Consider the following 24,819-nt stretch of genomic DNA (forward strand, 5'->3'; position numbering starts at 1 on the left):
AGGGCTGAAAAAATCATCCATTAAAGTAACAACTTCTTACCTAACACAACTGGTCTTTTGCATGTGTCAGTTCAAATCTGCATTTAGCAACAGTTTATAGGAAATGTTTTCCTGTATCTTCCTCATTACCTCTGCCAAAATCATTTAAGCTCAGATATAACGAGCAGAACTCTATTTTTATGCATCCTCAGTAAAACCTGCCCCTGAACGGTAGCGCTGCCCCACACCGCCATGCCGCAGAGGCATCCTCCACGGGTACCACTGTGCGCTTCGCCTGCTCAGCAGCCTTGGCACCGGCGTCCAGAAACAAAACAACACTGCTTGCTCCAGCACCCAGCCAGCTGCGGTAGCTTGGCATGGCAAGGTTGAAAAAAGCCTTTTTGCTCATTAACCAAGCACTCCAAATGCAGAAGTAACCAAGGCATAAAGATATGGTCTACGGCAGATGCACTGCTTCCCCAGCTCACAGCTGTACCCTTCCTACACCCTTAACACACGAGACAGAGACCTCCACCCTCATTTTCGGGACTGAGAAAATTCAGGTAAACAGGTTAAAAGGATGGTTATGGGAAGTGTGAAGAATTAAGGCCCTCTAACCTGCGGCCAGCCCCTGGACTCACAGAGACACAGCCTCCTCTCACAGGCGGCGCTTGTATGAAGCCGAAGACATTCTCCAGACACCTCACTGAAAGCACTGTGCCTGTTGACTTTCCAGTATTGCATCTCTCCCCACCTGTCCCTCCCAGCTAGGAAATTAGAATCAGCAGAATAATTTCAAAGTGTGTTAAAAATCAGTGGTCCTACTGGATTCAGCAACTGAGCACCTCTCTTCCTTGGTTGATGTATGGAAGGCTTTCCTTTTCTCTACCATTTTTTATCTTGTCTTCAAGATTTACAGGTGCTTCCAAAACTATTTGGAAAGATCCACTGAGCTCTGTAGCTTGCCATGACAGCAAATCTCAGCAAAAAATGACACTACAGTTAGCAGATCCCAGGAATATAACACTGCAACCCCAGCTCTTCCCTGAAACTTTAAACCTTTCTTCAGCAGCTTATTTGACAGTGGCCAAGGAGCATTTCCAGTCAGGGAGCCCCAGTGTGCTGAGAGGCCAGCGCTCTCCTGGCAGGGGGAATCCCAGGAGGAATGCATGGGAACACCCATCCCAGCCTTCTGCTGTGTGGCTCACCCCAGGGATGCGCGCGATTCAAACCAAATGAAAAAGTGCGGGGAAGAAATCATCTGCATCAGTTGCTCTCCAGACATGGATATCTGTCCCCTCAAGCAGAGATTCAGCCACAATTTCCTTCCCACATAATGACCTGCCACACTGATTGCTGAAAGCCCAACCAGAGCCCACTCCTTGCAAGAGCCAGCTCCCAGATTTGGGTCCACCACTCTCCGAAGAACAGCATGCAGCAGCACGCCAGTCCTGGTGCCTTGGTACCGCTTGCAGTTCCTGTCTGGATCCACGAAATGTACTGAAGGATGGCAGGGACTCACGCATCTAACTTGGAAAATGCTATTTTATTTTACATTAAAACCCCCTCATCTTTCACATCTCCTCTTCTTCATCAACTGCTATCATTGTACTGCAAACATTTCCCAACTATTCCTAAAAAGTTCACTCTACACACAACTGTTTTCTAGAACATGCCAGGTTTTCAATGGCCCCTTTTAATTAGGCAATCCACCAGCGATGGCTTTTGGCCACTAGCAACTCAGAACCCACTGAATGTTGGCAGCAGTCAGCAGACGGTGGGATACAAATCTAATAGCTGAAGGGCTTTGCTCCAGAAGGGAGCAGTACGAAGCAGCAAAATACTTTAAACAGAGATGAGACAAAAACGGGAGAACAAGTTCCAAATTTCCTTCAAATAATAGAGGTACATATCTGCAAAATCCAGACTTTCAGGCATCTTTGCTTCTGGGTTAGAATGAAAATATTTGTATTCCAGCACCACTATGCGATGCATAAGCCACAGACATCTTGTCAGAGCAATGATGACCCTCCAGTGGTTCAGATTCAAAAAATGGGCAGCCTTGCTCCCACAGCTGGTCCTGCCTGGCCAGGCTGCTGCTGCTTCCCGCTGTCGGTGGCACAGCAGCTGGCACAGGTTTGGTGGCTGCAGATCCAAACACAAGTCTGCAGCTTCACCGAGACCTGAGACTCAAATTGTGCTTTGCGCCCTGGACTCAACCAGCCTCACCAGGAGCCCTGAGCTCGCTCTGGGTCTCGCAGCTCTTGTGGCCCCGCTCATCCATGCAGCAGCACCCTTGGGAGCAAGGCAGAAAACTCAGGGACTGCCACTCTGGCCAGGCCACCTTCAGAGGAGGGCACAGCAGAATGACAGTCCCAGTATGGAAAAAGCCTGGAGATCCAAGTTAACTCCTGTCCCACTGCCCACTGAAGAAACACCCCAAGCCAACACACGCCCTGTCCCACCCACCCCTCACCTGCAAAAGCTGTGCTTATCTGTAATTCACTCCCTTCAAACATCAATGCATCCTGAACTGGAGGGAGGCACAGGGGCTGGCAACAGCAGATCAGCTCTGCTCACACCACAGGCCATCACTGCTGCACCACGGTTGCTGCAGGATGCCACGGCCCCTGTGGCCATCCTGGTCCCAGTCTCAGCACAGATCTGTGTGAGGAGCCAGTGTACGCTCCCCACACTGGACAAGCCCCACTGACACTCAGTGGGTAACGAGGCCAAATCATCTCACAGGCTTTGATACCAGCCGCGCTCATCAGTGTGCCACAACTAACAGGGGCTCATCCAGGCTCTGTTTGATCGGGGCCTTCTCGGGAGTGAGCTGTCCCACGCCCCCGCCAGCCCCACTCTGCCGGAGTGGCAGCTGCCAGCAGAGCTGCTATCCAGATGTTAGAAATTAGTACTGCTCCCTCTGCTCAAAAATGTCAATAAATTCTACCAGTCTCCCAAAGTGGGAGATTGCCATCGACAGCCTGCCACCTCCTCCACTTGCTGCAACGTGTTAGAGCCAACTTGAAAAGAAAATATGGACTTGCAGTCACTTCTTTAACAACCCAACAAGAAAACAAAACAATAAAGAAATAGAAAAGCAAAGTGGATCCCTCCTGCAGCTGCAGGGGTTGGCTCACCCCGCCTGCTGCGCCATGCCCATGCCGGCTATGTTGCTGGGGGGACGGTGGCACTGCAGCACCCCAGCACTCAGGACCTCAATTCAAACCCTGACACAGCCACCCATCATCAATGACAAGGCATCGGCCAGGTGGCTCTGACCACCTACTTCCCCCTGTGAAAAGTGGGCAGTAACGCTCCCCCAGCACGGACTGGTGCACTGTGCTGAGGCTGCGCAACGACAAACGGATCTGGGAGCGCACAGGGCTGCAGCCACACCACAGGCACAGCCCTGTCGCTCCTTGCACAAGGTGCACAGCATGGGCAGTCACACCTCCGGGCATCAGCTGCATGCCCCGGGGCACGGAGCAGTTTCTTCCTCCCGGTCAAGAACGCTGACCCCTGTCCTTCACCTCCTTGGTGCAAACAAGCAGTCAGGTGCCTGCGCGTGCCATCCCTGTCACTGAGGAGCTGCCAGCCACGACCGGCGACCCGTCGCACGTGCCACGCATGAGCCTGAGCCGGGAGGCACAGCCACGCTGCTGTAGGTAGTGCATGGTGGCACTCAGGTGGTTATAATTGATTGTTTCCAACAGCTGCTCGTTCTAGCTTGCCTAGGTGTTTGCATTCAATTACCATAGCCAGGGGCTCAGACCTATTATGTTTCCAACAACTTGCTGGAAGAGGTCATCAGGCCAGAATATCACAACAGTGCCATTGCCTGCGAGTTCGAATAGGCACCTGTTGGGATTTACAAGGTGTAGCGATGTGTTTTTACAGCATTCCCAGGCACCCATCCACATCTCTAGGTGCCTTATTCACGCCTCCAGGTGCCCGCAGCCCCACCAATCTTCTCTCTCAATCACTATAAAGTAGACTTTGAAAAATCAGAAAAGAGATGGCAAATTCCTTCATCTCCACCCACGGAGGACCCAGAGCCAAGCTAGGACCAGTCAGAGCTCCTAGCGAGCAGGCTCATGATCACACGTGGGAACCAAACACTTGCCCTGGAGAACACCTGGGGCTACACAGACAGGGTTGAGAACCCGTGAATGAAGAGACTGCTGTCGAGGTATGATCACCACCTCCATACGGTCATGTGAGCACCTCTCCGGAGTGCTCCAGTGTCCTCCCAGCTGTGATGTACCTTCCACACGCAACACTGGACTTGGCCAAAATGGTCCCTTCCCTGTTCCTCACCTAAACCACTATTTAGTTACAGGAAATGTAATGAGCTCAATGGATCAGTTAGTCTGAGTGCCAAGCTCCCAAGAAGGACAAGGTCTGCGCAGCTGGCTGTGGTTCCAGCTCTCCAGAAACCCGTGGAACAGCTCTGATCCCCCTCTGCCAAGGGACCTGGCATCAGCCAGCACCATGGTCCCAAGGCTCCATCTGCCACAGCCAGGAGCTGCTTTCTGTTCTCTCACCTAAAGCAGCGCAACTCCTGGCTTCCAGGCAAAGAAAATTCTGCCACCCCAACCGAATTTCCCTTTGCAATTTGGGATCTGTTTGAGCTTCACATGCAAAGCAGGGGTGAGCCCCAGGGCTCCCGGGTGGTGTGTTCCCACCACCCACCTTTGTCTTGGGGGCACAGACCCGCTCCCTGGGAGACTCCCCTGTGCCAGGGCTGCGCCAGGCCCCGGCAGCAGGAAAGCCCCCGGGCACAGGCAGCCCACAAAGCTGAGCCTGCCTTCCCAAGAAGGAAAAGATTCACATGGCTCCGGCTCTGCCTGTGAGTGCTTGGACTGCGAGCAGAAGGTCATACTTCCACAGAAATTCCCAAGGAAACATACCCAACAGTTGCCCACAGCTGGCTAATACCAGGTGAGAGACAGAGCCGGTACACAGTACTCGGGTCTGTGTCTGAAGTCTTGCAAAGCCCGGCAAAGCTCAGGCTGTGGCATGAACCTCTCATCTCGGGCATCTCAGGTCCTGCCAGCCCTTCCATGGGCAGACCGGCCCCTCACCACCCAGCCCTCGGACAGCGTGTTGGAGGGACACCAACTTCCCACTGCTTGTAAAACGACATCCAGAAGCAAAACAAATTACAGTGATATAACAGCACAGTGCAGCTTGGCAGTAACAGGGTATTTGCATTTTCAGGTGCGTGCTAGCAACTCCAAACAACGCGTTCCGTGAAAAGCAGAAATTAAGCCTGATACAAGAACTCCTGCCTCGTTTTTAATGTAGAAATTAAGTGTAAATTCCCAGTTTCTTTTCTGTGGGTAATCCTCCGGATTTATTTGAGTAGATGTAAGGTTAGAGCACATTTATTTTCATGTTTGGAATTTCTAAATTAGTATAAACCAGCACTTCAAAGTAACTCAGCTCCTATAAAACCCAATCCCATGGAGATGCCACAGTCTATTTGGACAGTAAGTAGATGCTTTGTCATATTCCCACGTGTATATGAGGGTTTTTTTTCTTTGGGAACATTTTCTAACTGGTTTCAAACCACATTTCCATGCCCAGGCATACATATATACTGAGACTGTTTATACAGTCTAGCCAAGGAGTTCGTTTTATTTAACAACCCGCTATAGTAAAGCTCACTGGTGGGTGTCTCATCATTACACCACAAAACACTGTGCTCAATGAGCATGCAGGATCTGACACAAAGCCACAAGAGCCAGAAACTTGAGAATTAATGCTGAAACGCATCATTATCCCATGCCGTCGTGCCTATGTTTTCCAGCACAGAAAACAAACCGGATTTTCAGCCTTTTTTGAGTTGCAGACCCCGAAACATTTCCCAGGAGAGACACAGATCCCTGGCTAGCAAATCTAAGCCTAACAAATACAAGCCTGCTTTCCCCCATTACCTCTCTGGGAGTTTTTAGGAGAGCATGGGGCTCGGCGCAGAAACCACAGAAGACAAGGAGTCCAGCACAGCTGGGAGCGTGGGATGGGGTTACCAGCTCAGCTTTTCCTCAAGTGTGCTTGTTTGTCACGCAGTGCATTTTACTTTGTGTTAAACTCAGACCCCCAAGTCAGCCGCCACTTGGACACCCAGAGCGGGAAGGTTTGCAGAGATGCCTGGAAACCCACTCGCTTGCCCTTCTGCTGTGGCCACGTCCAGGAGAGCAGGGCTCGGACTGCCTGGCAGCCGTCCTCATTTCCCTGGCCAAAAAGACAGTTGCCAGCTGGAGGAGCACGAAGGTACCCGACCGTGTCTCCCTGCCTCAAACACCAGACTGAGAGACAGGGCAGTGGCGAGGGGATGCCATGGAGGCTTCACTCTGCTGAGACGTAGCGATGAGACAGCATATGGCCACCCGTGCCACAGGAATGGACGTACTTCTATTTTCAGTGGTGTTGAGGCGGGAGGTGCTGGGACACCCCACACAGCTCCTCTCGGGCCAGTGGGAAGCCAGGGTCAGGGTCTAACTAGCTCTGCTTTCGCAAGGGCTCTGGCATGCCACATCTGCGCCATGCTCCAGCCACACAGCCAGTGTGACCTTCAAGCCTACTGGGCAGCAATCCTGCTCGGGCAGAACAGTGCAAACATGAACTAAACCTACTCAGTGGCCTCAGGATTTGATAAGCTCTGTCAGTGCATCAAGCTGCAAATGATGTTAAAGACAGTCTGCTACAGACAGCTCATACTCCTCTTCTCTCCTGGGGTCTCAGGTCCAAATTCCACCCAGGCTTCGAGTGGGCAAAATGCAGCAGCGACTCTGTGCGAGTATTTCATTTTAACTGCATGCATTACAAAGATAGCCCAGTATTTGACACAAAATTCATTATAAAAAGCTATTTCTGTTGAGGGAAAGCAATCCTAGAGCTCACCCACTCACTCTGAGTACAAGAACCCAATCAAACTAAATCCTTCCCTAATACATCCTCCTTCCCCTAAGCTGCCGCTGCAAATTCACCTCCTTGGTAAATGACTTTACAGGAGGACTCACCGAGAACAACCAACCAGCCTCCACCCTTGACCCACACTATCCTCGTCTGCACATTTTCTCCACGTCTCACAAAGTCGTTAAGCATGTGTTTAATTGCAAGTTAGCTCCTCCATCAAAGCAGCAGGCCCGCTCCCGGGCCAAGCTGGTGACTCCCCATGCCCAGCCTGGGAGATGCAGGCTAAGGGGTCAGCGGGGCTCCCCTGCCAGCCACCAGAGACATGCAGTCCCCAGGTCCACCCATCCCCTCTCCGCAGCCCCCCACGTGGCCAGTCCCAGGCAGTCAGTGAGAGCTGAACAAGGAGCTCCCACCATGCCAGCCACAATTGCTGGAGAGCGCTCCCCTGCACAGGAACGAAGCCCCTCTGTGCGGTGCCAGCCTCCCATCAGACCTCTCCTCACGATGCTGAGGGGTAACGAGCCTGGCCCCTCATCGGTGAGCGCTGCTGCAGCAGTGCAGTGGGGACAGCCAAGGGATGGCCGATGTGCAGAGGGCCCGCTCCAAAACCCCATCACTGGCAGCAGAGTGTTGCAGCTCCCCGGCTGAGTCACAGCCGAGTGCTGAAGAGGAGCATTCAATTAGACAGAAGAGCACACAAGGGTGCAATGATTTTCCTTTCACACCGCATTACACCTAACAGCCCATGCTCCATATTTGTAACAAGCCACTACCTCAGCCGAACGCGCGCTCAGAATGAATCAGGCCATCATTAGGTTTTCATTTTTTCTTCCAGAAGGAGCTTAAAACCCAACCACCTAGTCCACATGAAGAACTAATGAACCACACTTTTGATAATACCGAAGCACCTATCAGGCAAAAGAAAACCTGGAAACCCACTAACGTGGAGACTAACTAAGGTGGAGACGTGGAGCTCATAATGGGAAAGCAGCTAGATGCTGATCTGCTTTGCCAAACCAGCTGCTGCTTTAATACATTTTCCTGCTGTGTTCCCAGGGCTGGGACAAAATTATTAGAGTATTTCATTGTCTTGAAGGTGGAAATTGATGTTCGGTTTTTGCAGCACAAAGAAACACAGTATTACAACTCTTCTCTTGACACTGCCACTCTGGGACTTGAAAACAGCTTGTTAACTTGTTGGCAATTCTAATGATTAAGTAAAAGGCAAAAAATCATGAAAGGCTCTCCTTCTGACTGGTAGGAAGGCTTCCCAGCAGGCTTGGTCAGCGGTTTTAGAGGAATACGATTCAAGTAAATGGAAAGTGTAGAAATATTAGGCATGAACGAATATTAATGGTATGCTTCATTTATATCCTGCTGTACTTAACATCAAAGGATCTCAAAGCAGCTTTACAAATGCAATCTCATGCTATGTGTGAGTTAGGTTTCTGAATAATAGTAATAACTACAGGATCATGCGGCAAATCAGGAAACTGAGGCACTTAGGTTAAATGACTGGTTCAAGGTCAGCGACACAGCACTGTCAGTAGGGACTAAAACCCGATTTTCCCTATCCACACTATATAACCGCCAGCCATACCGCTGTCTCCACGTAAACAAATGTTTTCGCAGCCTGATCTCACCACAATGGTAAACATGGAGGGTTTCTGCTAACTTCTATGGAATCAGCGAGGCTCAGCGATTTCTGTCTTCCTCCTCTCAACCTCACACCCTCAATGCCTAACCCCTTCAAGAACACCGCCATCCTTCACAGGCTGCCTTTGTGGCATCAACTGACAACGTGCTCCTAGCCGCCTGCCTCACCGAATGCTCGGAAAGAAGTACCGCTACCAGGAGCACACTTTACAGCAGACAGCATCAGGGGCCAGACCCAAAGACGGAGTGAAATCTCATTCCTGCGCTGGGTGTCTTGGAATCACCAGGGAATTTGCTGTCCAAATACCTCACTGGATACTGTCCTTGATATTTTCAACATTATTAGAGGAGTGTTAGGCCATTATTACTTTCTTTACTGAGCAAAAGTCAGAAAAAACATTATCTTCCCAAGAGTCCTGGAGCACTGAGGAAGCTCAAGGGAAGCGGGTGTCTTTCTGCCTTCCAGTGACAGCTAGGCTGGCAAACTCTCTGAGCACCCTCCACAAGTCTCAGCCTCAATGCATCCTCCTGACCCACCTGGCAGAGACAGTTCAATCCTGCTAGGGGCTGAGGGGCTGATTCGCCGCTATGCTGAGCTTCAGCCACAGCCAACAAGCACTGTGGGTGCCTTCTCATCCTGTAAATAGGATTCCTGACTCCCAGTGACTCCCCTGAGAGCTGTGACCTTGCCAAGGCTTCATGACTGTGCTCCCAGCGTTTAAGACACCCAGTCTTTGTGGAATTAACTCAAAAGCCAGGACAACTACCACATTTCCCGGCTGTCAAGCAGCCTGTACTTTGCCACCAGGGAAAAACTATTCAACTTTGCTAAAGTAGGTCTATGAACCAGTGCATTAAGACTACATATTTTAACACAGCATGGAGATGCCACACTAAACACTCCGGTTACCATGGGAAACCTTTCTCTCCTTGCCACTGGCATTGCACAGGGAAGCCCAAGCCCAAACGCTCTATCTTACCTTGGAAATCACACAGATGTTTTTACGATCTTTGATGGAGCTGAGTTATGCATCCTTCCCAGAGGAAGGGAAAAATGCAGTCTTAAAGCAGTCCTTCTTTCTTTCTGCCTTTCCCAAGCATCACATATCTTCGGTGAGAGGGAAAACAGGCGTCTTTATCTGGCGTCAATATTTACAGCCGCTTGGTAGCAAACCGCGACCATGGCAAACTCCCCTGAAGGCGAGGAGACAAGGCAGCCTGTGCGCGGCCCCTGGCAGGGCCGGCCGGCCGCAGGACGGGACACGGGAAGGGTCGGGACGGCGCTGCGCCCTCCCCCCCCTCCCCCGCCGTGCGGGGCACCCACGGGGGAGCGAGGAGCTGCGCGCCCGCGAGCCGCCGGGAGAGGGGCGTGGGAAGAGCGGCGGACCCCGACAGACGGGGGGTCCCGTCCCGTCCCCCCCGACAAACACACTGCCCAGTGCGAGCCCCGCCGCAGGCTTTGGCTGCGGGGGGAAGCAGCCGGGACCCAACCGGCGCGGGACGCGGGGGAGAGAGCAGCGCACCCGCCCGCCCGCAGCGCCTGCGGCCACGGGACGCCCGAGCGAGGCGACGCGGCAGCAGCGGCGGGACGGGACGGGGCTGCCTCCCGCCGGCCACCGGCTCCCCGCGCCCGTCCTGCGCCGGGACGCCCCGTCCCCGCTCCCCGCCGCCAGGGCGCCGGCAGGTGCCCGCCGCCCGCCCGTACCTGTATGTTCCGCTTCTCGCAGGCCGGGCCGGTGCCCTGCACCACGCTGTCCAGCACGGTGACCATGCCGGCGGCCGGGCTGACGAAGCAGGAGTTGCGGGCGGCCCGGATCGTCTCCTCGATCTCGGCGAAGCGGAAGACGCAGAGCGCGGACTGCGGCCGCCCCCCGCCGCCGCCGGCCCCGGCCCGCTCGAAGACGCCGAAGAGCAGCTCCTCGGGGGGCGGCGAGGCCGGGCCGGGGACCGCGGGGCTGCGCCAGGCCGCCCGCGCCGGGAAGACGGAGACGAGGCGGGTGAAGGCGTCGGCGGCGCCGCCGCAGCGCAGCCCCAGCTGGATGTAGGACTCTGTCAGCTTCTTGGTCTCGCCGCTGCCGTTGAGGGTGGCCTCGGCCGCCTCGCCCAGGCAGATGCGGGCCAGCAGGCTGTGCGAGGGGCTCTCCTTGTCGCCCGCGTTGGCCTCGCTGTTGAGCGCCAGGTAAGCGTAGGGGCGGCGGGCGGGCGGCGCGGCCCCGCGCTGCAGGAAGGCGCGGACGAAGTTGAGCTTGTGCCGCGCCTTGGCGCCCTGCTTGATCTTGAAGATGTTGTCGTCGGAGGGATTGATGTCGAAGGTAAAGAGCTTGGCCAGGTCGCCGCGGGCGTTGAGGGCACGGATGGCGATCTCGGGCGTGTTCTCGAAGCGGTGGTCCTCCAGGCTGCGGTTGCGGGGGAAGAAGGGGCTGCCGAAGCCGGTGTAGGTGGCGGCCACCAGCAGCCGCGCGCCGCCGCCGCCGCGGCGCAGCACCAGCCCCACGGTGGAGGCGTTGGGGTGGTTGGCCGCCACGTTCAGCATGCTGGGGAAGACGGTGACCGGGTCGCTGCCGCCCGGCGGGAAGCGCACGGCCACGGCCGAGATGTTGGCCATGCTGCGCAGCTGGCAGAGGCCCTGGTAGATGGAGCCGCAGACGACGAGGACGCCCTGCTCGGGGTCGGGCTGCAGGATCTTGTTGTAGTTGTTGGTGAGCACCTTGGGGTGCTCGCAGGAGGCCTGCGGCAGCTGCGGCGCGTGGCACAGCGGGCTGTCTAGCACCGGCCCCACCGCCGCCTCCGCCTCCAGCGCCAGCTCACCCCCCGACAGCTGGAAGAGCCGGTTGACGGCCGCCAGGTAGACGCGGGACCCGGGGCCGTCCAGGGCGAAGTTGTTGGTGGGGGTGGGCGAGAGGAACTTGCGCTGCACCTCTAGGCCGGCGGCGCGGCCGGGCAGCAGCAGCAGCAGCAGCAGCGACGGCAGCAGCGGCAGCAGCAGCAGCGCGGGGGGCCGCAGCTCAGCGCCCGCCGCCGCCGCCGGAGCCATCCCGCCGCCCGCGCCGCCGCGCCGCAGAGTGCATGAGCCCGCCGAGCGGCGGGAGGGGCCGGGCCGCAGGGCCGCTTCCTGCGGAGGCAGCGCACCCGCCGCCGAGCGACGCCCGCGGGAAGTGGCGGCCGCGGCGGGTGCGCGGCGGGGGGCGGCGGGGCGCGCTCACGGCCGCGCCTCCCTCCCTCCGCCCGCCCCCGCCCCGCCCCGCTGGCAGTGCTCCCAGGTCCCGGTGCGGGCCCGTCATGTGAGCGGGATGAAGTTACCGACGTTCCCCGCGCCGCCGGCCGGCCGCGCACCGGGCGGTCCCGGGCAGGGCGGCGGCCCCCCGGCCTCGGGAGCGGCGGCTCCGGGCGCTCAGCCTTTCCCTACGCTGTCTCCGCGTTTTCGAGCGGAGCGGGCCGGGGTGGGGGAAGGCGGGGGAAGAATCGCTTTTCCCTGCTGCGGAACAGCGCGGCGAGCCGGAGCGGGCCGCCCTCCGCCCCCCCGTGAGCCGGCCCCGGGGCAGGGACGCGGGGAAGCGGCGGTCGGGCTGGCCGGCGCCGCGGCAGGCGGCGCGTGGAGCAGTCAAATAGGCTAAGCACGTAATTGGGGGGGCTCCACCGGGGGGTCCCCCCACCTCCCCCGCAGCACGGACACCGCGCCGGGGGCTGCCGGGCCCGCCCCGCCCCATCCGAGCGGCCGCGCTCGCTGCGGGCTGCGCGCCTCAGGGGAGCGCGGGGGGGCGGCGGTGTCGGCGCAGCCCTGGGACCCTGCTGCCGCCCGCCCGGCGGGACAGCTCCCCGGGGAACGGGGCGGGGGCGAGGCGCGGGCTCCGCCCCCGGGGAAGCTCGGCTTGCCGAGAGCGGAGTTCCGAGTGGACCGTGCATCTCCTCTGCCCTCCAACGGGCTTTTTTTTAACTGTGGAGGAGAAAAAGCCACAGAGGAAGAAGTGATGATATTCCCAATATCCTGATGAGATTCCCGAATTCCACCCGCTGGAATCCACAGCGGGGGGAATGGCCCCGAAGCAGCACTGCCTCTGACCCACCCACCCTTACCGGCGTGGGAACACGCTACCTGCGTGGGCGGAGGGGTGGGCTCACGCCCACAGCAGCGCTTCCCGCGTCTCCGGCACGTGAAACCCCGCCCGCCCGCCGCGCAGGGGAACGGCCCCGCCACCGAGCACCGCTGCCGCGCGAGCCCCGTCCCAGGACGGGACACTGCCCGGGGCCGCGCGCTCCGCACCAGGTGCTTTGCCTGCCCGCGTAGCTCGTGTCCCTGCGGTCTGAGTTGGAGAGCCCTGAGCGGTTGCCCAGGCCAGCACGCTCACCTCCTGCTGCACTGTCGTGACAGAAGGCACAGCCATAGCCTCAGAAGGGACCCAACTCCCTGGGTAGCCCACCCAGGCCCCCATGCAAGAGGGGGGCACGAGTGGGCTCCAGCACACGGCAGATACCCTGGTCGCGGCACTCAGCACTGCATGGGTGCTCCAAGCCGAAGCAGTGGCAGAGCTGACAGCCACGTGGAGCGGCTATAGGGTGGGGGCTCAGCACCCTTATCTCAAGCCTGAGTTTCCACTAAGAGCAGAGACCTAGCTGGAGCACCTGCACGGTGGAGGAAAGCAAAGGGGAAGCTTGTTGGCTTGGTTTCACCATGCAGCTGCAGCAGTACCTCAGTATAACAGCACAGGTCCCCTTGTAAGGATTGAGCGTCGAGGCACCTTGCCATGCACAAATAGCCAGCAGCATTTAAAGCAAGGGTGTGGAAATCAAGGCTGATATTTGGTCACTACCACCTGGAAATGCACCGCAGGCAAGCCCTGGGAAGCTGTCCTTGCTCTCCCTGTCCCCAAGCTGTGCTTTCCTACCCTGCCCATTCCTGTAGCATGTATCTTCATTTATACAAAATGTGTTAGCGAGGCTGATGAGGATTCTGTACGACTTCTGTTCTGAAAAGAAAAATCCTCTGTAGTTGTCTAATCTCATTTCTACACCTGCCAATTTCCCTCTCCCCCTCCCTGTCCTCCTCACCCTCTTCAGAGCACTAATTAATACACAACTGCCTTGGCCACGCCATGTCAACCGAAAATGTGTGTTGCATTAAATGCTATGCTTTCGTGCTATCTAACTCATTGTCTCTGCTAATCATAGCCTTCATTAATAGAGTTATTAGCTGTTTTTAAATGTGGTACTCCCAGTTGTTGGTTGGTAGATGTTTGGGTTTTTTTTAACTACAAGTTAGCAGTTTTTAAATGTGATCATTTCTTTAATTGCATAGAAATAAAACCCTGTGATCCCAAACCCTTAATCTGCCTATTTTAGGATTTCTTATGGCTGCTTACCCTGACAGTAGAGCATCTTCCATGTGAAATCAGCCTTTTAAGGCATATCAAATTAGGTTCCAGATTACAGTCAGTTAAAAAAAAAAATTAGGCCAAAGAACATTGAAAAATGTGTGACTTACCCAGAGGTATCCAGTACTGGTTTTGTCAGAAAAAAATCCCCTAGGAGCTCTGACTCCCATTTCCTATGGCAAGCAGTTACCTACACTGATTCTATTACACCCAAAATATTTGTGGTGTTGAAGGATTATTTGACAAAGATTTTATTGTCGTTGTTAGGAAACAATCCTCTGGTAAGATGCTTTGAGGGGAATATTTTCCAGAAACTATTTCCCACCCCTATTATCTGGGCTGTTAGAAGCTCCAGTGAGTATTTCAGGGTAATGCTCCTAATGGAGTAGTAGAGGTTTTTCAATCTCTCATACACAGATCTCGCCATTATTTTTTGTTCAGGAAGAAAAAAAAAGGTCAACATTAAACCACATGCCTCCTGCCATAGACCATCACGCCCCTGCCAAAATCCCTTCCCATTTGACTCCTGCGCAGGTTTAAAGATAACAGCCTTTCAGACATCTCTGTGGGGGAGAGGGGCTGTGTGCACAAGAACTCAAAAACACTTTAATTATTAATAAATATATTTACACGAGAACAGTTTCCCTTTAGGGGAAACATGAGTTACTCATGCAATTACTCAGGTTGTATTGACTCAACACTGTCAAAACCCAGGATCTAATCACTTTAATACAGGGAGTATAAACATCTATTTATTTAGCGGGTTTATCCACAAGGTACCCATGAAGCGCTCTGTGGATTTGGGAAGAAAGTTCACCCTTGCACACCAGAGATGGCTGGGTTCGGCTCGGCAGCTCCCAGCTGACACCGGCGGCCTGCGGCAGGGTGTGCGGGACCCCGGGGGCCGTGTGTCCGCAGGGGCCTGGCTCAGGGAGAAGCGCAACGGGCTCTGTGTCTTTGCTCGGGACGCTGGGTGCAGCGGGGAGGCCTGACTGGGGCGGCCATCCCTCATCTGCCCTGCATGGCCCCCTGCAGAGACGAGCCCTGGGGAGCTCGCTGCCGCAGCGGGCCGCCTGGCACCCTGGCAGAAGAAAGCCGAGGCATGGCCTCAGCCACCCTGGAGCTGCTGCGGGGAGAGCCCAGCTGCCGTTGCACAGCAGGCCAGGCAGTGCATCTGCTCTGACCCAGGCAGCCAGTCCTCTCTTATTTTTTTCTCATCTCCTTCACTCTTTGCCGCTAAGTGTGCTATTTGGGTCATTTTTCTATATGATTGCAGGGCAGGTTGGCAGGAGACCACAAGGTGCATTCACAAACACTTAGCTGACACGTGTTTTGAATCCTTCTGGCCACTCGCTTTCCCTCTTGGAAACCCATGCTGATGGAAAATGGACATTGAATAGCTGCACTGGATCGGAGCAGGGGTGCAGCTCCTGCCTTTTCCCCATCCTGAGAAAGGCTGCTAGCAGTTTTCCAAGAGAAGAGGGTCAGAGGCAGGTGAGAGCGGAGCAGTCATGCTTGCCCAGCCCAGAGCCGGCCGGGACAGGGCTCTCCCTGGAGCGGTGCTTCCAGCGGAGAGGAGCCATGCACCAGGGAACGCAAGGGGAGCTGAGGAGGAGCTGAGAAGCACTTGGACACAGAGAAATCATCGCCTGAACAAGAGCTGTTCCCTGATCACCACACTCATCTGATGCTCCACAGTCCTGCCTGCCACCCTGCCTTTGTCCAGTCAGTCGTCAGTGTCTGGTGTCATCAGGCTGGATGCATCAGCAAAGTGCTTAGCAGCTAAGACACTTCAGGGCACTCAGAAATAACAGAGAGCTTGGAAATAGACTGCTTAGCTATCCTCGGTATAATTTTGGATAAGCGTGGACCGAGTCCCTGTTTTATTGTTATTAATCTGTATTGCAGGCACTGCTCATGGGGAAGGAGGCCAGATTGTCATTACTGTTATTATTAATGATTTAGCACACTGGAGGGAGTCTGCTAGGTGCTTAGCAGAAAGATTAAGACAAGATCACTTCCCAAACGTCCTTTAATCTAAACACATGCTCTGGTGTGGTCTCAGGCTTCTCTGCAAATAGCTACAGCCATGCTCCACTGCCACCCTGCTGCCGGCATCCAGACCCAGTCTAAGCAAGGGGGAGAGGGATTTATGGGGATCTGAGGCACTTTCTGAGTAAAATCATGCTTTTTTTCCCCCCAAGCCTCTTTGTTTTCAGCAATGAACCTTTCCCCGTGTAATAGAGAGCACTGCTTCCTTCACAGTATGTGAAGCAGTCATAACCTTGTCTGCAGCATGCAGCCGGCTGACGTGTTCACCGTGAGGGATTTGCCTCCAGAGAGGAGCTGTGCAGACAGAGGTTGTGAGCATGAAAAGGTCTCCTTCTAGGTTAATGACAGATACGGTGCTGGTGAAAGTTCACACACGCAATAATGGCAAGATTTTCCAGAGCAGGAGGTTTATCACAAGGCAATAAAAAACCATGAGTCTTTTGTAGCCTGAGCTGGGGTTTGACCCAGGTGCTGTGGGTGGAAAGGAGTGCTTTCACCATTTGGGTCCTCAGCCAGGATGCAAAAGCAGCCTGTTCCCTGGTTTCCCACATGTCTCCTTGGTGACCTGTTGCTTTTGCTTTCCTTAGAGGCTTAGGAAGGGGTCAGTGCTCAATTGCCCCAGTTTTGCATCAGTCAGGGCTGGAAACATGGCTGGTGAGCTCAAAAGCGTTGCCAGTTCTGCTCTGTGGGAAATTCAGCATTGTGCTCGGGCTAGTGGTGGGTGAAGAAACAATCCCTCCGAGCCCTTGCCTCACTACACGAATGGCCTCGCATCCCTACCCATCCCTGTCCATGCAGATCATGGGGCATCACAGCCAGGTGGGCGGGCATGGGAGAAGGTCCCTCCCTCGGCTGGGTGCCGACCGGCAACAGCCCGAGGGGGTTTCTGGCCAGCGGGTCAGGCTCAATGTGGCTGCAGGGTCAAGGAGGGTTTCATCCAGTTCTGCTGTGAGCTCCAGGGAAACCGAGGGACATGGCAGCTCTCTGAGCTCCAGAGGCGTGCCAGAAACAGGGTGTTTCAAGACCAAGCACCCTGACTGACATCCTACGAGGACAGTACGGGCACATTCTCCAGAGCACAGAGGTGGAAGGATGCCCTGCTTTGTGGTTCCCATCCCAGCACCGGCCTCGATGTCCCGCAGGGGCTGGGCAGCTGCTTCCCGCCGGGTCCCGCGAGCCAGGGCTGCTGCCTGGCTCGTGCCGCCCACACCACGGGGAAGCAGCCAAGCTGGCACCGTTGCTGTGGGCAGCAGTGGCTTTAGCACCGTTTTGCCTAGACAGGGGGGCTTGCTAAACCCCCCCTGAGAGCGGCAGGGCCCTGCCCGCCCACGGCATTAAGGCTCTTGCTGGAGCAGCAGCAGCAGCCGACACAACAGGGGCTGGCCACGTCTAGCCTGTGTCAGGCTGTCCGTGCAGGCCCTGCACGCCTTGACTGCGTTCCAGCGGTGTAGGATGCAGTACTTGGCTCTAAGCAAAGGAAGCGAATGCAACATAAAGCAGAGCATCCCCTCGTGGGATTCACAGCGGGGGCCATGCTGATTGTTCAAAACAAAGTGTGGCTGCGTTGGAAATGAGCCTGGTTTTTGCCCCAGGATTCACACATGAAGGCCCTAGCTGACCCAAACAGCAAAGCCCTGCAATAACAACCAGCGAGGCTCATCCTACCAGCTTTGTTCAAACATCTCCGCCAAAGCCTGGAGGAAGTTTTTCCTTATGAAGTCAGGCGGGATCGTGCCGCGCTCTTTGCAATATGCTAACTTTCCAGTGAGCAGTTGCTCAATACGTGCTTAAGCAGACAGGCCACCACTACTCATTAACCAAAACAAATGGGAAAGGGGGAAAGCTTACAACACAACAATTGCTTTCAATTAGAGGAAATATCTATTGCCAAAATATGTCAGCCAGATTTGACAGACTACATTTTTAACTGTGTACTACTGAAGAACCGGCTGGACTGCAATGCAGCTTAAACTAAACAGGGATTAAATCCCCTTCCCTTCCTTCCTACAATATAATCACCAGGCTGTAAATACATTATTACAGCCCACACTACCCTTGTTAATTCCAACCAATTTGACTTAACCTCAGTGGCTTCAGCGTTACTCTCTCCCATGTTCACTGGGCTCGTTGAGGCTTCAGTGTTGATGCTCATTATGTGCTTTGAAGTGAAAGGGTTAAACGCAGTTAATCCTAAAACCATTGTTTGCTTTGTACATCTTACTGCAATTCCAAGCATTTTGGTTAAAACCTCATATTGCTTTAAAAGATGGACTGTGTTGCACTGAGCTCTGAGACAGCTCTGTATTTGGCATGTTCAGCTCTAAGCATCTCTGGTCTCCGCCTGGCTGAACAGAGAAGACCCCAGACCAGCTTCAGATGTGCCCTCAACTTGGCAGGGCCTGCCGCTGGCAAACCTCTGTATACCTTAGGTGGCACCTCCCAGCTGCATCTCATGTCCTCAGTTCCTTCTGACAGGCCCTGTCCTAATCCCAGCCCAGCAGCCACAGCTGTCACTTGCCCTGAACCAGCTCCGCAGACGGTGCTGGACCCAGCGCCTGTGTGAAATCATGGGCTTCTGCCAAGGTCAGCCCTGAATTTAGGTCGCTTGTCACTGCTGTGGCCTTCGGCCAGGCACTTAGCCCTTGCCAAATGCAGCCCTGCACACCATCCCATAGCTTCTGCATCCAGCTGTGCTGCCTGGTCCTCAGCTGGTTTTAACCCCAGCGTCCTAATGCCAGCCAGCCCCAGCCACAAGCCTTGTTCAGATAGCCCTTGACAGCATCACCTCCAAAACCTACCCGAGCAGTAACTGCCACACCCAGCAGTGAACTGAGCACCAGGATACTGCCACCAGGGACCCTCCTGGCATTTACCCAGCCCTGGCCCATTGGTCCTGTCCTCCAGCACCCTGACCTTTGCTCCCTGCACCATCCCCGCTTGAACTCCATCCCAGAGGTCCTGCTAGAGACCCCCCTTGCAGCCAGCCCAAGCCTTTCCCCTGCACCCCAATGCCTCCATGCCAAAGGCAAGGCAGTACCCAGACATTATGGGAAAACCCTCCTCATCCCCAGCCTCGCTGCACCCCATGTGGGCCAATCAGGTCCTGCAGCCCTTGCGCCATGCCCGGGCATTGGAATAGAGGTGCAGGGTCAGCCCCTTCAAGCAACTTACGAGCAGGCATCAGTTACAAATATATGTGCCCACTGCTCTTTACAAGGAAAACTGAAATCTTTTTGTACCTATGTTTTGCAATGGTCTGCTATCTGCAATTTCCAGATAAACCTTTGACATGCGGTATCCAGCGGCATGTGTTTTATATTGCCTCCAATAGCTGTCTCTCATTATAATGTCACTTGTGGGGTGTCATCTGGTGTTGAATATTTTTGGACATATTGTAAACAGTGTGATCTTGTTCTTGACATTTCCCTGGTGACCCCAACAGTCTTAAAGGTTTACACATTTCTCATGTGCAGTCAACACATTCATTAATCTTAGAGATAAGCCAAAAGTTGAAAGTCACACACACATACATGTATATATATAAAAAAAGAAAAAATACATGTGCGCACATACGCATTTAAAATGTCGGCAAGTCCTAAACTGGGCTAGTTGTAGCATTTTAAACTTTGTAGCAGAAAAGCAGAAAAGGAGAACGATCAGGGAGTTTCAGTTTAGCCTGCAAAGATCCTGTCTATGTACAATCTGCAATGCTTCTGTGCATATATATGTATTTGTGTCCAAACTCCCACAAAATCAATGATGTAAAATATGCGGTGTTACAAAACTGCATATTAATGGGAACATGCACATGAATCTTTATACAAGTCAGACCAGCTTTTTCTTTGGACTGTCAGGATAACCCAGGAGAATCGGCACCCAAAGTACTTCACCCACAAGTGAATGTGACTGTGAAACCAAGCAGAAGCACTGGCAAAGCAGAGAGAGATACAGCAACCTGCCAATACAACTGAGGAAAGTGGAAAAGGTAATCAAACAGCCTAAATAGCTTAAAAGACCTTTCAACACTCCCTCAGTTTTAAAATGTAAACACCATACGGTTAAAGATTGGGATACTTCTATCACTCGGATGTCAGCTCCTCCATCTTCCTACCTAAACACTAGTCTTTTTGCTGTTTTCACATCCACGTATCACATCGTACATAGGTGTACAGTGTATTTCAGGGGTCGTGGATGTCACAGGGGGACTCCTTTTCCTCAGCGTCTTCTGCCCCACAAGGGTAGAAGGAATCATACCAATAACACTGCTGTCTTACCTGAGTTCAAGGTAAGTGGTGTAGCTGCTTACACAGGGTGCAGAGCAATAGCTCCATGGAATCCAATGGCCTGCTTAGCTCCAGAAAGGCTGGGGAAACGGCAGCAACCCTTCGCTTCACAGCGTTCATCTGAAGAGAGAACAATAATGAGCTTTAATAATAATGACGAGTAATGAGCTGCAGGCGTGGACTCTGTGCTGAAGGTGACAGCCTGGGTGCTGAGCCACTCTGCCCCTCGAGAAAAGGTGAGTGTCAGGAGGACTTGTTCACTGGGGGCTGAATGGAGACAAACCCGGTTCACTCACACCCTTAGGTCAGGTTTGGGCTCCATCAGCTTTTGTGTCCTCCCAGACCTGAACCTGGGATTTTAACCTCCTGTGATCAGCAGCAGAACACCTGTCCTACCCAGGGCAGGACCCGGTTTTGTCCCCCTCCCACTCTGTGGGACCACCCAGCCCCGAATGCTCGGGGCCAAGCCCAGGGTTGCTTCGCTCCTCCCCAGTAAGTGCCTCAGCCACCCCCGCTGGGCAGGGGGGCAACCAACGGTCCGTCAGGGGTCACCATGGGAAAACACGCATTTCACTAGGTGACTTTAGGACATGTCATGAAATACAGGGCCTTTCTCCTCCCTGCCAGCAAGTCCTTTCAGGCCAGGCGGCTAAATACCCTGAATTTGTTGCCACCCAGAAAGCTGCTGGCATATAGGAATGAGCTCACAGGTTTGGGTCAGCTCCCGGAGGAGAGGTGCGAGCAGCACCAAAACCATCACAGCTGGCACTCATTAGGCTCTCGCCTGCAGCCCATGCCGAGGTGCCCGAGAGGGAGTGAGCCACCGAGGTTTCCGTAACCTGGAATCTGACCTCGTAATCTTCTTATCTCCCTCTCGGTGCTCTCCATCCTCTCACACAGAGAGCAGCTTGTCATACAAGGGCAGGCTCCTTTAACCTACTTAATGGTACTTTTCACCTTCAGGGTCTTCTCAAGCACTGGGTTTATCTTTCAATCGATGTTCTTCTAAGTGATGTCTATTTCAGCCTGGATTTAAAAAAAAAAAAAAACCAGCAAAACTTTCTTCTGGTTTCAATCAAAACTGTCGATCAATTGCCTTGCTCATTTTAGCCTTGCTTAGCAGTGTTGAGACTTCTGTGCAGTGCTCATGAAAGAGTCTGGGGGCCAGTCCCCAAGCTCCCTGCGCACACGGAGAGGTTTCCTATCTCACAAACAGTCCCATTGATTTTGTCAAGTTATTTGCTGAGCGGTTCAATAACCATCCCTACCTAGCAGGGACGACAGAGCGCAGCCCATCGTGAACAGTATCTTTGTTTAAGCACATTCCTGTGACCACAAAGGGGAAGCGCACACTGTTCCCGGCAGATCTAACATCTCCAGGGCTTTCAGTTGGACACCAAACTTTGGCACCAATTGCACTTAGCGAAACTATGAACGGCACTCACAGGGCCCTGTCCCACATCAAGCTCTCGCTTGCCTGAAGCCTGCGGAGTAAGCACTGCAGCAGAAGTGGCAGGACCTGGCCCGGTGGCTGTTCAGATGCAGAGGATTGAATAAATAACTAGTGGTTAAACTAGCAATTAATCTGCCAGTTGAAATATCCAATAGATCCCGTTTTCCTCCTGGTTAATGCAAATGAGAGTTGATTGTAAACATCTCATGCCTAAATTATACCTTAGAGAATCCAAGTAACACAGTTAGCCTTGCCTGAATTATTTCAATGAAAACAAGGCAGACAAATGAGTGTAATTGTCCAACTGCTTTTACTCGCTAGCTTTTGTCTTGCTCGGAAACTCTTGCAGCTGGACGTCCAACATAAGGTTTTGAATGTAAATGTATTTCTTGCCTCCAGATCTAGTACTATTAGCTAACCTGGTTTTCTTTCTCAGACAGAAAGGGGTGGGGGGGGGGCGGTAAAAATGGGAAGAGCTGGTTTCTGGCCTGTATTTCAAAGGAACATTGCACTCCAGCTCCCAGACGATCATTAAGAAACTGGTGGCCAATGCTTTTGTTATTGTGCTGGGGCCTCACACTTAATCAGCTTCAGCTCTAATAGCTCTGATCCCATGCAAGGGATGGGGAAAGACAGCATGCAAAAAGGTATTGGTTTCCCTGTGCCACTTCACTTGTTGCATGAAACTTTGCATCTGTTTTACACTATGACCTCATCAGAATGGCTCCTGGATGGAGCTTTTTGTTCTGGAATCAGACAAAAAAGCCAATGCCTACTTCTTCCCCAAGGGGCCAGTCCTTCCCTCCTTCCACGTACGTTCGTCCCCTCCATAGGCACTGCCTGTGGAGGGAAGCAGCAACTAAAGAATGAACAGATTTAGGAAATACCAAGTAACTGAGGAAGCTGGTCCCAGCGCAGCGCTAGTTAGCATTATGCCTGTGTAGCACTCAGTAAAGGCGCTAGGCACGGACACTTATTTTCCGCTAGCCACAGAATGGCCTTCAGCGTGAGGTACACTGTGCTCTGCTGCTGCAGTATCTGACTGTCCTCACCCAGAGGAACCCTGCGGTACCTTGCAGTCACCACACACGCACATACGCTGAATTTTGGCCTCCATGTTCATGCTGCCCACAGGTGGGCTCTGCCTGCTGAAACAGCAGGGCTGCACACAGCGCGGGAGCTGGGATACAAAAGCAGCAAATGCCTTTACAGTGGCTTCACCAGCTCAGCCTCACAGATGTTGTTTACCAGGACTGCAGTAAGGCTGCTGTGGGGAGCTGCCCATTGCAAGGCCAGATTAGTAATTTGTTGGGAATTGCCGAAGCGTTGGGCTGGCTGCTCAGGATCAGGAGGGGATGGTTTTCAATAGCACCTTCATCAGCCCTGCTGTTGGCAGGTGCCGACAGAGCCACAAACCAGCCAGACTGCAAGGCGGCCGCACAGATCCCTGCCTCTGCAAACACAGGAGCAAAATGGCACCATCTTGAGGGAGAGCGTTAGAAAAAGGCATTTGTATTATACCCTTGCACTCATTGCCCCTCTCGTAGGGTGTAGTCATCTTTGCAAGATGTCTAACAATGCAACTCCATTGAAGAAAACAAATAATTCTTTTAATTTCAGGACAGCTAACCGTGAGCTCGAAGCTAAAGATGCAATCATACAGCCTCCTGGTTTGAGAAAGGAAGAGAATAGGGCATTTCATTTTCCAGCAGCACGGTATATAACGCTTCCACTTCAGAAAACAAATCTATAACTCCTTATCTTTTCTTCACTGCAGATTCATTGACTAACAAATTCTTACCAGCTGTAACATTCATCTGCACACTTAAAAATCAACCTTGTAAAAGTCTACTTGTCCACAGTGAGTAATTCTTTCGATAAGCGAGTAATTTATCTCTGTGGAGGGGCTTACATTTGGTTTATGCTTTTGCTGCTTAGGTTAAAGCGCCGTGGGAGTCCACCTGTTTTGCATAATTGTGTACTTTAACTAAGTGTCAAGGGAACTCAGAGTTAGGAGTGGGTAATTTCATTTTTATTGTTATTAATGGCAACTGAATAAATAAATACAAAATAAAGAAAAATATCAAATTATGATCTGATTCTTGGATTTTTCTCAAGATTATTGCAGTAAAGGATGCTGGCTGGGCTGGGAAATTTCCATCCATAGCAGATTTTCAGGTGCTTCCTAAAATGTTTTCCGTTACGTATCCCTAGAGGTCCAGTATTTGTGTGATTATCGGAAGGAAGAGGTCTTGATTTTCCTTTCCTCCTTTGGTTTCCTTCATCTAATGACTCCTTAAGACTCCGCAACCCTCATTTTTCTTTACAGAATGCAAGAAACAGCATCCCTTGTTTTCACACTTCAGAGAAAAGACCAAAGAGACCTTTTGGCAAAATGTCAGATTGCGTGACTGATAACACCGACAATTGTTTCAGATGATGACTTGTGGCCATGTTAGACTCAAATGTGAAAACAAAACACATACATTTTATGTTGTCCACTTCACTCCATTTTATTAAATTAGGTCTAGTCATTAGCCGGTGGAGAGGGAGAAATGTTTCTATCAAGAAGTGGGGCGGGTGGTTGCATCTGACATCTCATCTCCTCTCCTCCCTCCCCCAACTTTCCAGCATTTTCCCTCCAGAGGTATTGGTGTGAAACCAGCTCACATGACAAATTAAAGTGATTCATAACCCAGCTGCAGTCTCTGTTGACAAGCCCCATTGCAAAGCAATCATGCAGATTTTACACATCCAGAGCACTGTGGAAGAAGCTTGGTTAGGAGCGTACACTGTGCTTTCAGGAGAGGTCTGGTACAACTTGGCTGAAATTCATCTACAGTACAGCACGTGAAGGCCAAATGGCTGTCACTTGACAACAGTTAATAATGTAGCTTTAAAAGGGATATTTTCCCTTCTAAATTAAATTTCCAAGACATCACCATGCATCTTCAGCCTTATCTTTTTGTCTAGGTTTTTTTTTTTTGGCACACAAACAAGGATTACACAGATAAGTCTGCAGTATGGTTCATTCTGGCGGTGGCTTATCAATCATGGTTAATTACCTTGGTGGATCCATAAACTAGACAAATCAGCAGCA

At 53.0% G+C, this 24,819-nt stretch overlaps 2 protein-coding genes across 2 annotated transcripts in view; both read right to left on the reverse strand.

Moving 5' to 3' along the window:
* PLXND1 (plexin D1) overlaps positions 1–11,715 on the reverse strand; it is an 83,058-nt gene extending 71,343 nt beyond the window's left edge. The window contains exon 1 of the mRNA XM_037383210.1: positions 10,268–11,715. Within this exon, the coding sequence (XP_037239107.1) occupies positions 10,268–11,596 (1,329 nt within the window). The 5' untranslated portion in view covers positions 11,597–11,715. The remainder of the gene's footprint in view (positions 1–10,267) is intronic.
* An 8,533-nt stretch (positions 11,716–20,248) lies between these two features.
* The window catches only part of TMCC1 (transmembrane and coiled-coil domain family 1), a 134,294-nt gene continuing 129,723 nt past the window's right edge, over positions 20,249–24,819 (reverse strand). The window contains exon 6 of the mRNA XM_037382961.1: positions 20,249–20,386. Coding sequence (XP_037238858.1) covers positions 20,264–20,386 — 123 coding nt within the window. The 3' untranslated portion in view covers positions 20,249–20,263. The remainder of the gene's footprint in view (positions 20,387–24,819) is intronic.

The sequence above is a fragment of the Falco rusticolus genome, chromosome 4 (assembly GCF_015220075.1).
Source record: "Falco rusticolus isolate bFalRus1 chromosome 4, bFalRus1.pri, whole genome shotgun sequence".
In the NCBI taxonomy this organism is placed as follows: domain Eukaryota; kingdom Metazoa; phylum Chordata; class Aves; order Falconiformes; family Falconidae; genus Falco; species Falco rusticolus.